The sequence below is a fragment of the Spinacia oleracea genome, chromosome 3, assembly GCF_020520425.1.
Source record: "Spinacia oleracea cultivar Varoflay chromosome 3, BTI_SOV_V1, whole genome shotgun sequence".
Classification (NCBI taxonomy): domain Eukaryota; kingdom Viridiplantae; phylum Streptophyta; class Magnoliopsida; order Caryophyllales; family Amaranthaceae; genus Spinacia; species Spinacia oleracea.
Window position 1 is genome coordinate 128,350,124 of NC_079489.1, and position 14,652 is coordinate 128,364,775.

At 38.0% G+C, this 14,652-nt stretch overlaps 1 protein-coding gene and 1 pseudogene across 1 annotated transcript; one reads left to right on the forward strand and one right to left on the reverse strand.

Annotated features, from left to right (window-relative positions):
* Positions 1-1,358: 1,358 nt before the first annotated feature.
* Positions 1,359-2,970, reverse strand: LOC110806051 (anthocyanidin 3-O-glucoside 2'''-O-xylosyltransferase-like; annotated as a pseudogene).
* Positions 2,971-9,262: 6,292 nt separating this feature from the next.
* On the forward strand, positions 9,263-14,502 carry LOC130470065 (uncharacterized). The gene is made up of 5 exons (XM_056839630.1): positions 9,263-9,430; positions 9,580-9,909; positions 10,000-10,088; positions 10,140-13,120; positions 14,327-14,502. The coding sequence occupies exons 1-5, from the start codon at positions 9,263-9,265 to the stop codon at positions 14,500-14,502; spliced, it is 3,744 nt and encodes a 1,247-aa protein (XP_056695608.1).
* The last annotated feature ends 150 nt before the right edge of the window (positions 14,503-14,652 follow it).

The following is a 14,652-nucleotide window of genomic DNA, read 5'->3' on the forward strand; positions in this document are numbered from 1 at the left end:
CCGTACTAGCATATTTCTCTTATTCTCATTTTTTTAAACCCCTTGGATAAAAAGATATTCTGTATACTCCTAAACTAAGATGTGTTTGTGGTCTTGGGGAGCTCATAATATATTCCATAAAAGTAATGCTTCACTTGGGAATTTTAGTATGTCTACGTACTATCAAAATTATTAGTGAAAATTTTTAGTGAAGTATTATACATTATACCTTTATCATTTTGGTATGTCAATTTACCATCTTTTTTAATTGAGTTTCCTAAAATATAGCCCGTGCATAGAACGGGCCAAAAACTAGTCATAATTTATAAGGCAACCAAATGATTTATAAGATTGAGTTTAAAAATTTAAATTTTTTACCAGTAAAAAATTGAGGATATAATAGGGTCATTTTTTTTAAGGGAAATATAATAGGGTCATATGGGTCAGTGTGTAATAGAGTATAAAACTAATCTTGAGGTTTCAACCATCAGTTTAAGCTTTTTGTTGAGTTGATCCTTTGACATGGTATCAGAGCCAACGTGACGCAAAGGTCACTGGTTCAAATCTCATCACCCCTCCTTTCAAGGTGGAATATTTCACGCTAGGTATGAGGAGACCTATGCTGCATCCACAGTTCAAGCCCAACGGGATTTCATGTGAGAGGACGTGATAGAGTATAAAATTAATCTTAGGGTTTCAACCATCATCTTAAGCTTTTGGTTGAGTTGGTCTGTGGTTTTTGACTCTTTGGTAATAGTACATTAGTACTCCCTATTCCCTAATAGGTCCCTATCAATATCCGTTGACTTTGGTGATAATACTTCCCCGTCCTTAATTTTCTGATGTTTGATGAGGAAATAAATTCCAATATAGAGATATATTACAAAATACATATAAGTCAAGAAAACGACAAAGTATGGAAAAGACAAGCACTAAACGGCAAGGGTTCGCCCAAGGATTGGCTTGACCCACATTGTGATGAGTCATGATCGAGTCTCTGTTTGAGGGACGAAGTCGGGGTTAGTAATGATATGATTTGCTTGCTTGAGATTACTTTTCGCACATTTACTGGTTTTGTTTTGTAGAATCTTTGAATCTATATATTTAAGATGCAAAGGGTATTGCTGTATAGACATGGTGCTGGTGCAACTTGATTATAATAAATCTGGTTAATTATAACGTTTGTTTTGCTTCTTTTAGGTTATATGTATCAGCTGCTAATAGTAATATCCAATGGGTTTGGACTTTGGACAAATAGCTGTCAAATTATCTGCTATATATAGCCTTTAGTAGTCCCTAGTTCCTGCAGTTTATGTCATGCAATATTTTCCTGATATATGGCGTCTAGATTATCATTATCTGGATTGCATCCGTATTAATTAGGGTTTACTCGGGTTTTATCTTCTGTGCGTTTCATCCACCTTAATTATAAATGTCTCATCTTTTATTTGAGTAGGCGAGATGGTAGTAGGTTACATTATAATTGTTGACAGACATTTGACAGATTAATTAAACTGACGTTCTTGGCGAATTGCAAAACAAAAACTAAGGAATAAGGGCTTGTAAATCCTTGATGAAGTTGTCAATGTAGCCAGTGATAAAGCCAGGGCTAATCAACATACTTGTGTATTTAGCATGATTCTTTCTCACTACATGACTTATATCACTATCTTCATCCATCACTTTCTTGATAGCTTCACATAGACTTTGCTTTGTCATCCACCCATTCTGTTGTCGCTCAACCTTCACACCCACCTTAAGCTCATCTGCCATTAACTTGGCGTATATAGTTTGGTCTGCCAGCTGTGGGAATAATACCAGTTGAGTTTCACTCACTAACCCCTCCCATATGGACGAAGACCCACAATGTGTAACAAAGCACCCTAACGATGGGTGCGCCAGTATCTGTTGTTGCTGCACCCACCCACCATGAACCACCCCTCTCCCGCTAACCCGATCATTATACCCTTCTGGCAGCAGCTCCTCCAATGAGGTACAGCCTACAGGAGGCTTTACAGCCATCAAGAAGGGTAGTCCTGTCATTTCCAACCCCAAGGCTAACTCCTGCAGTTGGGCTGCGTCTAAGACATGCTGACTACCAAGGCAGCAAAAGATCACTGATCTTGGCCCGAACCTAGCTAGCCAGTCAGCTCATCTAGTCTCCAACGGGGGAGAGAGTTCAAGATCAGGCAAGGCATGGCTAGTGACAAGGACAGGCTTGTTGAATGTGGCAGCAACACGGTCACAATATACCCCTTCAATCTCCCTGCATGTGCGGATGGCTATTGCATCCGCCGATGAGAGGGAGATGGCAGAGCGTTCAATTATGGTAATCTCATCCCCAAAATAGACTGATGAGTTGTGCTCATTGCGACTCCACTGAGGGACACTACCCACATACGACGTCGACGATGACAAAGGTACTACTTGTGATGCTGCTGCTGCTGCTGCTGCTTTTGGAAGGACGCTAGGTCTGACATGGGACATATATAGCAATAGCACATACAATGTTGTATGACACTGACTTGATTCCGAGCTTGGTAGCAATCTCGGGTATCCAATGGGCCATGTCGTAGAAGACAAGGTCGGGCTTCTGGGTTGTTAGGATAGACTCCACCTCAGGCCGAGTGCGGTCCATGGAAATGGAGATCGAGTTCACCATGTTGGCTTAGGGAGATATCTGCAGTTGTTTCAGTGCCATGAGGGAGAGTTTCCAGGATTGGGACACTGATTGAATGGAAAGTAATGAGACAAGGGTGAAGGTTAAGTGGTTCCAACTGAAGTCTAGCTTTGTTGGGAAGCAACAAGGTGATTTTGTGGCCTTTCTCAGCAAGTTTGTTGGAAAGGTGAAGGTAAGGGATAAAGTGTCCAAAGGCAAGCCATGGGTACATTACTATCCGCAACTCTTTTTCTCCACCCATCTTTTTTTATTTATTTTTCTATTAATTAATTATTGGGCGTTAATATTTATTTATAGGAGTACTATATGGAACTCGTGAGCCTCGGGGGTACACCTTAGTACCTTACACTTACTACTTACCCCCTGTAGCGGCCATTAAGTTATCCCATCTACCATTTCTTTTCATTGTCATACCCCTTTAGTACTTGTCTCATTTAGCTCATTATTCAATTACTTAACGCCTACCCACTCCTCCTAATCTTTATTTCAAGAACTCGGATACAAAATAAAATTCATCACCCACGTACCTATGTAGTAAAAAATGGTTGATATATTCATAATCAATTAGGTGAAAGATAAACGATGCGGGCGGGCGAGTCCAATCTAAAACCCATTCTCGTCCCGTTGCCCGCAGCATATAGTATTTATCCCCATCAACCACCAAACTTTCCTTCATTCACGCCCACTTGGAGAGGATGCAAGAACGATCTCTCAAAAATCCAGCTCCAGTGACAATATGTAGACCTGTCAAAAATCGACCCGACCCGAACCGAAAATATTAGGTCTTGAACAAGATTTTGTGACCTGTAACCCGATTTTATCCGAACCCGAGCAACCCTAAATGTAATGGGTCAACACCCGACCAAATCCGTTTTGGACCCGACCGATTGAAAATCATTGTATTTATAATAATAAATGAGATTATGAGAAAATTTAAACATAATAAACACGTTATTTTTACTATTGTTGTGTGTAATATGATTTTAATTTGAATTATACGTCATTTTATGGTTGAATTTGACTAAATATAAACTCGTGTAGGAAAATTTGTTAATTTGTGCCCATATTTTGTATATTTATCACCTAAGTTAATGAAAATATAATGCATGTTTAAAAATCTCTCAACCCGTTGGGTCGACCCGAACCCAAAAGTTGTGGGTCTTGAACAAGCATTTGTAATCCCGAACCCGAAGTGACCGGCCCGGTTCAACCTGAATCCGAGAATAATGTTTTACAATCTGATCAGACCGACCCGTTTGACAGGTCTAACAACATGACATCCCTATATTCAATAAATAACCCACTTTCCCTTTACCTAACATTGGAATATATTGACATAACTTCATTATTTAAATTAATTGTATTAGCTATAATATTGATAAAATATTGACATGCATAATTATGATTGGGTGAGTGCTCTATATCCAGAAAATGTAAATTCGCCCCATCACCAAGGTGAGTACATGTTATCCTTATACCAGCTCACCAACACCGAATCTATATTTATGGCTCACTATTAGTCAATCATCCACGTTTATCTTTGTCGTCAGCCTTATCTAAAATCAAACTCGCGCATCCTCGAGTGTGATGCATAGTCTACATATTAAAATGTTAATTTTGCACAAAATTTTATATTTACGTTACAGAGTAACTGATAATGTAATCTTTTACATAACCTATAAAAAATAATTTTGTTGTTGCAAACATAATAAAGAAATTTAATCATCTACATCTTATGATATTAGAAATAGTTGATTACGACGTATTAGTCAAAAGTGATCAACATACCTTTAAGACTTCAATAATACTCTATGTGAGAGAATAAATGATTATTTCTGATTCGTGTAAAAATATCACGATAATGAGAACGCGAAAGAATTATTATAGAATTTTAAAATAAAAGTATAGGCCATCATAAAAAATAAAAAATAAAAAGTATAGGGCCAGGGCCTCATTTTGTTATTTAACATGGAGCCTAAAATATGTTTGAGACAACCTTGTGAAATATTTTAGATCAAGAGTTAACTTTTTTTATACATATCCGTATTATATGACACTTTTAAACAATTGTAGAATTATAATAATTGATTTGATTAGTACTAGTTCAACTATTATAAGATTGTCTATACGAAATATTGGTTATCAGAAATTGCATTCAATGGATTATAATGTAAAAATATATTACCCACCAAATGATCAAAAATAAAGAAACAAACAATATAAAATTAAATGAAAAATCTATTGAAATTGTTTATCAAATTTCATATTAGATGATTCAATCAGTATCTACGTTCAAGATTTATTAATTATACATCAGCTTTAGGGGGAGAAATATTTTATACGGAGTAAATAATATGGCCAATTAAATATAATTTTAAAATATTTGTGCGTGCACGGGATATAATCTAGTTTTATATTATAATCGGTTATTACCATATATAATTAATTAGAAGGTTTTACGTAAAAACATTATGAAATATGTTAATTATTTTATTGTAGGACGCTTGTCAGATTTGCAGCTAGTGTCTTGACAAATTTATAATATTATTGAGAATCATAATTTTATCTTTAACGTTTACCACTTTTAAATAAAATTTAATTATTATAGTTAAGATGTTTAAATTATACTTCGTATGCATTTAGATTCTATATACATTACACCTACTAAAACTTAATATATTCGGGAAGTGTGTCAAATATAAGGTTACAAACAATAATATATCTTAATGTTAAATGGTGTGTATAAATATCTCAAATCTATTGTTAACTGGTGATGAATCAATTATATATGTTAACTGGCAATTTATTTTATATACTACGTATGTTAAACCTAGAATAATAGTCAAATGTCGGTTAACTATTTAGGCCAAACGTATAAATGGTAAACTATGGGTTAGTGCATACGCTAAATATATTATATGGTATTATTGTTATAAGTGACTAATTTCTATGGTGTATATTGGTTGTTATAAACCATATAAATTTCAATATTGAACCTAACATATGTGATGTATGTTTGAATTAGATTGTGTACAATTTGATTATGTATACATGTATAGGAAATACTCTATGTAAGTTAGTAAAAACATTGCTAGTAAAAATAGATGAATTCTATTATTTATCTATTTTTCCATATTAGTTATTGTTACCATAAAATAGAATAAGTTAAATATGACAAAAAAAATAATTTATATACGAAGTACTCCCTCCGTCATATATTAGTTGTTACACTTACCTTTGCACAAAGTTTTAGGTGATAATTGGTTGTTTGGTTATCAATTGTTATTTTATTGAAAAAGTAGATGTGATAGGAGTTACTGGGGTATTAATTGAATGAGAGAGGGTGTGGGGACAAAAAGGAATATAGTTGGAAGAGAAAGACAATATAATAATTGTGGGGTCATTCCTAATTTAGAAATGTAACAACTAGACCTGTCAAACGGGTCGGTCAAGTCGGGTTGTAAAAAAATTGTTTTCGGGTTCGGGTTGAATCGGGTCAGTCATTTTCGAGTTCGGGTTTACAAATTCTTGTTCAAGACCCAGAACTTTCGGGTTCGGGTCGACCCAACGGGTTGAGAGATTTTTAAAACGCGCATTATATTTTCATTAATTTAGGTGATAAATATACAAAATATGGGCACAAATTAACAAATGTTCCTACAGAAGTTTACAATTAGTCAAATTCAACCATAAAATAGCGTATAATTCAAATTAAAATCATATTACACACAACAATAGTAAAAATAACGTGTTTATTATGCTTAAATTTTCTCACAATCTCATTTATTACTATAAATACAATTATTTTCAATCGGTCGGGTCCAAAACGGGTTCGGTCGGGTTTTGACTCATTACTTTTCGGGTTGGTCGGCTTCGGATAAAATCGGGTTACGGGTCACAAAATCTTGTTCATGACCCAGTATTTTTGGGTCGGGTTGGGTCGGTTTTCGGGTCGGGTCGGGTCGATTTTTGACAGGTCGAGTAACAACAATCTGGGACGGACGAAAAAGGAAAGTGTAACAACTAATCTGGGGCGGAGGGAGTATTAATTAATTAATTAATTAATATTAAAAGACTGCAGGTCAATCAATGAGTGACCATCTGTCAACACCTCATTGATTTCCTCTCTTTTAGTTTAGATAGCTTAGAGAACACAACCTTCCAAGTTTTGACCTTGATTGTGATATCAATTCGTAAAGATAAGCAACTACCAGTCTAATCTACACCTTCTTTTCCGAGGAACTTATTAAGTTTTATAGACTTAGGTACCTGTAAAATCACACATGGACGTAGCTAGGATAAGTATAATACTTATTTCGTTTCTAAATATTTGCAACACTGGTCTGTTTGGTAGCTACTTTCAGTCATCTTAAAAGACTAGGTGTTGATCATATAAGTTAGATTAAATGAATAAAAGTGTTTGGTAAGAAGCTGAAATAAAATTTAAGGTGGATAAGTAGACTGAAATTGAAACGTTACTAAAACTAGCGTCTGAAAATCAGTCATTGAAATCAGTCATGGAAATTTCATAATCGTGTTTTTCTGTATAAAAATAAAATAAAAATAAAACCAGAACCCAGAAAACTAAAACCCAAGAAATCAAAGAACAAGAAAAATTCACCGGAATCATTAGTCCATACTAGAAACATGCAACTTATGTTATCATCAAATCTCATATCAATTTATTCAATCAGAATCTCTTTCCTTGTCTTCAAAGCCCATAAATGTAATTATGGTAATTTCTGAATTTTCAGAACAAAGGTGTTTTATGATGATTTGGAGGTGAAATTTAAGGTTTATGACAGAATTCTATAATTAAAACAAACGAATTTAAAGATCGATCTAAAGAAAGGAATTGAAGGTGAATTTGTTTGTTCTTGACCGCAATAAGCAATAGGGAAAGAAGGGAGGCGGAAGACAGGAGAATGACCAAATAAAAAAGAAGAAGAAGAAAATATGGGAGAGAAATAAAAATTGTCAAAAAATTTCAAAGCAAGTCTGCCAAAATGACACGTCTTGGAAAATTGACTTTGTATCCCTCTAGGGTTTTCTCTTGGGAGGGTCTCTTCTAGTTTTGCCAGGGATTCTCCTTTTCGAAGGCGCTTCTCGATTTTTTCGAGTGTTTTCTACTGCAATGGAACCTACTCAACCTACGCTACACGGTGATGATAACCAATTCGCGGAGGAGGAGGAAACAGAGGAGGTGGACTGGGTGGTTGATGAGGAGGAGGAGGAGGACGCTAGGGTATCCCTGGGGGTTGTAGGACGGGTGTGGACTGATAGGAATGTAAATTCGAACGCTTTAATTTCAACTATGCGAAGAATCTAGAATCCTAGACATGGAACGGAAGCAAACAGTATTGAGAAGAATGTGTTCTTTTTCCAATTCTATCATTGGAGGGACAAGGAACAAATTCTTGAAGCACAACCATGGCACTTTGACCGACATGTTCTTATTCTCAGTGAAGTCCAAGGTAATGTGCAGCCATCTGAAATTCCTTTACACTTGATTCCTTTTTGGGTTAGGGCGTACAATTTGCCGATTCGAGGTCGCATGAACATTGAGAATGCTAGAAAAATAGGGAATAAGGTGGGGACTTTTGTTGATGTTGATACATCTGATGTCATTGGTATCAACAAGTCTATGCGAGTTCGTGCTCTAATTGATGCTAGGAAACCCCTATTGGATACCATTAAACTGAAGATGAAAGGAGAGGTAGAAGTGGAGGTGAGCATGAAATATGAAAAACTCCCGTTATTTTGCTACATTTGCGGAATGCTAGGCCATGGAGAAAAAGATTGTGAGGAGAATAAGGGGAATGCAGTGGCAAAGGTGAAATTTACAGACGATCTTCGTACCTCACCGTGGAAGGCCAATCGGGGTGGTAGGGAGGAAGCAACTCAAAAAGACAGGCCTGGTTGTATGAAGAAATTGTTTGTGACAAGGAAAAAACCAGAACGGAGCATAGAGGAACTCGAGAGTGTGGACAAAATGGTGAAGCAACTTGAAGTGGTCTTCCTCTCACTTGGAGCTACTGGTGTCGGAGGTTCGGGCTCTCATCATACAGTAGTGCCTGTCCTGGATGGGGTGAGCGAGACTCGTAATGTTGGTGTCACAGAGGTGGAGAAAAGTTGTGAAGGACTACGCATAGAAGGCTTGACTGCCAAGGTGGGGGTGGGGGTCGTACAAAGAGAGTACCGAGAAGCAGTGGATGAGGGGGCGAGTAAGGTAATGGCTGAGGTTTCAAATGCTGCTCCATCGACATTTAATCTTGGAATTTCTAATTCATCTTCAAGTAATTCCAGAAAGTATAGAAAGTTTCGAAGAGAGGGAGTGGGGGTGAATGTGATTGGGACAACGGGGGAGGATCTCAGATGTGGTAAGCGAGATTGTATGGAGATTGATGGGGAGGATGATGGTTTGAAAAGAAAGAAATCGACAGGTATTGATGGTCTTGTCAAAGTAGCGGTGGTTGGTGCTTCCCAACCCCGCAAACAACAATGAAAATACTCAGTTAGAACTTCCAGGGGCTTGGCAATCCCTGGACTGTTAATGCCCTCCGGGATAGGTGTTGGAGGGATAGGCCGGATATTGTCTTCTTGATGGAGACAGTGATTGATGATAGGAAACTTGAGAGAATTAAAGCTAGGTGTGGCTACGTAAGTGGGTTGTGTGTGAGTAGTAATGGGAGGTCTGGGGGGATGGCTTTCTGGTGGAAGGATGTGAATGTGCATATTAAGTCTTATTTAAGTCACCATTTTGACTCGGAGGTAATGGGTCAAAATGGGCTGTAGTATGGAAGGCTGGGGGGTGTATGGTTGGCCGGAGAGGGAAAACAAACACCTAACTTGGGAGTTGGCGGGGAACTATTGGGGGGGAATGCAATGTCCCGTTAGTATTGTTTGGTGATTTTAATGAGATAGCGGGTCCGTCGGAGAAGGAAGGAGGCGCTTCTAGGGGGGGAGACAGATGGATGCATTTAGGGAGGCTATGGCAGAGAGGCACCTCTACTACTACGGTGGTACGAGAACGGCTAGATCGGTTTCTTGCTAACGAAGGATGGTATAACCTATTTCCTAATGCAGCTATTATTCATCTAGCTCGATACCGGTCGGATCATGCGCCATTGTTACTAAAGTCTGATTATGTGCGGGGTAGACAAAATGATGACCGACTCTTCAAATTTGAGTCGTACTGGCTTTCCAAAGACGAGTGTAGAGATGTGGTGGCTGCTTCTTGGCATGAACATGTTAGTGGATCGATGTCAGCAAGAATATAAAATGTTTCAAGTGCACTATCTACTTGGGCCTCTCAAACCTTTGCCAATGTTGGTAAAAAGATAAGGGAGGCAGAAAAAGAATTAAAGGAGCTACAAAATAAGTTTTCAGATGCTAGTGTAATGGATAAATGCAATGTGATTAGCGAGAGGTTGGACGAACTGTACTGACTTGAAGAGTCATATTGGCATGCCCGTGCAAGAGCTAACGAGCTTCGTGATGGAGATAAAAATACAAAGTATTTTCATTACAAAGCTAGTCAATGGAAAAGAAGGAATTACATTAATGGCTTACATGATAATAATGGCATATGGAAAACTGAGAAGGAGGAGGTGCAAAATATTGTTACGGAGTACTTTGATGGCCTATTTGCATCTGATTCTCCTAACGGTTTCGAGGATGCTTTGGCTGGGATTGTGGGTCTTGTCACAGAAGAGATGAATGATGTTCTCGATACGGAGCCGACGGTGGACGAAATTCGAGAGGCACTATTTCAGATGCACCCAAATAAAGCTCCGGGACCGGATGGTATGCATGCCCTTTTTTTTCAAAAGTTCTGGAATATTATTGGTAGTGATATTGTGGATTTTGTGAAAGGTTGGTGGAGAGGTAATGTTGATATGGAGGCAATAAATAGAACCTATATTGTACTTATTCCAAAGTACAATGACCCAAAAATGATGAGCGAGTTTCGTCCAATTAGTCTGTGTAATGTGCTCTATAAAATCATCTTAAAAACTCTGGCTAATAAGTTGAAACCTTTTTTGGATTCAATTATTTCTACTAACCAAAGTGCATTTGTTCCGAAGAGATTTATTACAGACAATGCTCTAGTGGCCTTTGAAATATTCCATGCTATGAAGAGACGAGGTGAAGGAAAAGATGGTACAATAGCACTTAAACTCGATATGAGTAAAGCATATGACAGAGTGGAATGGTCTTTCTTTGAGAGAGTTATGTTCAGAATGGGGTTTAGTGGAGGATGGGTAAGGAGAATTATGGGTTGCTTATCGAGTGTTTCTTTCTCATTCAAAATTAATGGACAAATCACTGGCTCGGTTGTTCTGACTAGGGGCTTGCGTCAAGGTGATCCTATCTCTCCATATTTATTTCTTCTTTGTGCTGACGCTTTCTCTACCTTGATTTCGAAAGAAGCTAGAGAAAATGTGATTCATGGTGCAAAAATCTGTAGAGGTGCACCGAGAGTGTCCCATTTGTTTTTCGCCGACGACAGTATACTATTTGCAAGAGCCCATTTGCAAGAATGCTCTAAGGTTGCTGATATTATCAGTATTTATGAGAGAGCTTCTGGACAAAAAGTTAATTTAAGCAAGACTGGAGTGGCTTTTAGTAAATGTGTTGATGTTGCTCGAAGAAAGGCGATCGTGGATACATTAGGCGTACGCGAAGTTGTAAAGCACAAAAAGTACCTAGGCCTACCTACTATAATCGGAAGATCAAAAAAGGCGGTGTTTGCGAGGCTAAAGGAGAGAATGTGGAAGAAGTTGAATGGATGGAAGGAGAAGTTGTTGTCCCGTCCCGGTAAGGAGATCTTAATCAAAGCAGTCGCGCAAGCCATCCCTACTTACATGATGAGTGTCTTCAAGATCCCAGATGGGTTGTTAGAGGAGCTACATGCTCTCATTGCAAAATTTTGGTGGGGGTCGACGGATACAACCAGAAAGATACATTGGCACAACTGGGAGTCGATGTGTTTATCTAAGTCTATGGGAGGTTTGGGGTTCTGGGATCTTAAATGTTTTAACCAAGCTCTCCTAGCTAAACAAGCATGGCGACTTCTTAATGATACGAGCTCCCTACTACATTCCGTACTTAAAGCTATATACTATAAGAATGATGATTTTATTGACGCTCGACGTGGGTACGACCCAAGTTACACTTGGAGGAGCATATGGGGGTCAAAGTCTCTCCTTCTGGATGGTCTGAAATGGCGGGTGGGTAATGGCTCTAGTATTGGTGTTTGGGATGATGCCTGGCTGCCAGGAAATAACGCTGCCCTTGTTCCTACACCTAACCTTAACTTTGATAATAATATGAAGGTGGAAGACCTTATAGATGTGAATGTGGGGAGTTGGGATGAGAGTTTTGTCACGGAGGTATTTAATGAAGAGGAGAGTGCCTTAATTCTTGATATACCAATTTCGGAGCATCTACCTACAGACCAACGCTTTTGGTGGCCTTGTAAGTACGGTATCTATTCGGTAAAATCAGGATATTGGTTGGCTACACTTGGGCATAATCGAGCATGGACTACATTGTACGGCCCAAGGGAGGAGAATTTATGGTGCCAGGTTTGGGACTTAACAGGACCTCCAAAGCTCCGACACTTTATTTGGAGAGCATGCAAGGGTAGTCTTGCGGTACAAGAGCGCCTACACTATCGTCATGTGGTAGATTTAAGTGTATGTCAGGTATGTGGTGAGGCTAGTGAGACAATTATCCACTCTTTGTTTGATTGTAAAGCTGCACATGACATTTGGGCTCAAAGTCCTTTCTTGGGTCTTCTCCTTGAGGCACCTGTGGTGTCTTTTGCATCTAGATTTGAATGGGTAGCTGGTCGTATCAATAAGAGCGAGCTTCGCTTGTTTTGTACGCTGGCATGGGCTGCTTGGTACTGTAGGAATGCAAAGGTACAAATAAATGAGAACATTAACCCCGTGCAACTGGCTAATAGCTTTACAAGAGTAGTAGATAATTTCATTGAATATGCCCATTTGGTTTTTAAACCAACCATTACCATGTCACATGTTGGGGCTGCTGGATGGATGCCTCCCATTACTGGATGCATCAAAGTTAATACAGATGCTCATATTATGGAGGGTGGTGGAGTGGGTCTGGGGGTGGTCTTGCGGGACGAGTTTGGGAAGCTTATGGCAGCAGGTGTGAGGAGGTTAAAAGCAAGATGGGAGGTGGAACAAGGAGAGGTAGCAGCGGTAAAATTTAGAATGCAGTTGGCTAGAAGACTGGGCTTTTCCAAGGTCGTGTGCGATGCGGTAAATGTAGTTCGCTCGATAAATATGGGTATAATTGGTTTCTCTCCCTTGCTACTGTTTTATGAAGATATAGCTAGGATGAAAGTTAATTTCGATTCGTTTACTTGTAACCATGTTCGTAGAGCGGGAAATACGTTGGCTCATCTTGTCGCGAGATGGAGTACTAACGGTACGGAACTTGTATGTGTTGACAATTTTCCCCAAAGCCTCATAACTTTGGTGGAACTTGATTTGATTTAAAAATAATACCCGCCTAACGTTTCCTTCAAAAAAAAATGACACGTCTTGGCATTATCATCCTTTATAAATTAATTTGATTTCATAGACCCAAATTTTAAGTACCCAAAGAGATTGAAATACCATGTATTTATTAATTACTCCCTCGTCCCTTAATACTTGCATTGGTTTGGCTGACATAAAATTTTAGATAATTTAGTCGACTTATTAATTTATTAAGCGGTAGTTGATAATGGGGTACATTTTTTTAATATAGATAGTTAAAAATGTGTCAAATAAAGGAGTGTGTGTGGGTGAGTTGAATTTTTTAATGTTATTTTAAAGAAGTAGGAATATATGTGGGTCCAAGGCAAGTGGGAGAAATGATATAATATTAGTAACGGGGCGAATATTAAGGGACACCTTTATAAGGAAAGCGGCGCGAGTATTAAGGGATGGAGGGAGTATTCCCTCCGTATTTATTTAAGGGATACACTTGGTTGGGTACGGCTATTAAGAAATAGAATTGAATGAAATAAAATAATAAAGCAAGTGGAGTTGGGTAAATATTTTAATAAGTAAACAAGTGGGGACCATGTTATTTTGGGGATGCGGTGGGTTTATGAAATTATTTGTTTAATATGATGGTGGGTCATATAGTAAATTAGATGTATTATTTAATTAGATGGTGGGATTGATAAGTTACTAAAAATGGCAAGTGTATCTCTTAAATAAATACGGCCGGAAAAGGCAAGTGTATCTCTTAAATAAATACATAGGGAGTAATTCATTAGTAGAATAAAAAAATGTTGATATATGAGTGTATGAAAATTAGCTAAAAAACCAATAACTTAACCAATCAGGTTTACCAAACGCTTTATATAATCAACTATCTTATCAGTTTCAGCACCTTATCAGTTTCAGTTGCTACCTTATCAATTTCCTTATCAGTTTCAGCTTCATTTCAGTCAGTTTGCCAAACAGAGCAGAATTTTACACTATTCATACACTAACTTTGACTATAATTTTAACCTAAGATACAAAAAACAACAATCCCAATTAATTAGGGAGTTAGCAGTAATTCATTAAATACCAGTCAATTGTGAAATATGTTTAGTTGATCTGTTGTATTTTAAGTGGCTCTTAACAAGCTGACCAGCTGCAATAGCAGACAGAAGAGAGAGCTCCCCAGCAAGAACAGAAGCAGCTACAATTTTTGCCAAAACCCTTGAATTCTCTCCTTCTTTATGCTTGTTTGCCCCTTTCACTCCTAGTAGGTTTAAACATGCTGCTTGTGATGCTAGTTCGGTCCCTCCTTCCAATGTGCCCACCTGACAATTTGACTCGTTTTTATGATAACGGAGTAGGTAATTTACCTTTCTCCGGTAACACTCTGGTATATAATACTCTGGTAAGAAAAAATGACTCTACAGAACCAACATTTATCACATGTTAGCCATATTATATTGGACCACTTACCACGAC

Bases quoted from the DNA above. Each gene is read 5' to 3' on its own strand.
- LOC130470065 (XM_056839630.1), top strand. From the start codon at position 9,263: ATGGAGACAGTGATTGATGATAGGAAACTTGAGAGAATTAAAGCTAGG. The intron at 9,431-9,579 runs GTAATGGGTCAA...GATTTTAATGAG, and splicing joins GTCACCATTTTGACTCGGAG to ATAGCGGGTCCGTCGGAGAA. The intron at 9,910-9,999 runs GTTAGTGGATCG...GTTGGTAAAAAG, and splicing joins CTGCTTCTTGGCATGAACAT to ATAAGGGAGGCAGAAAAAGA.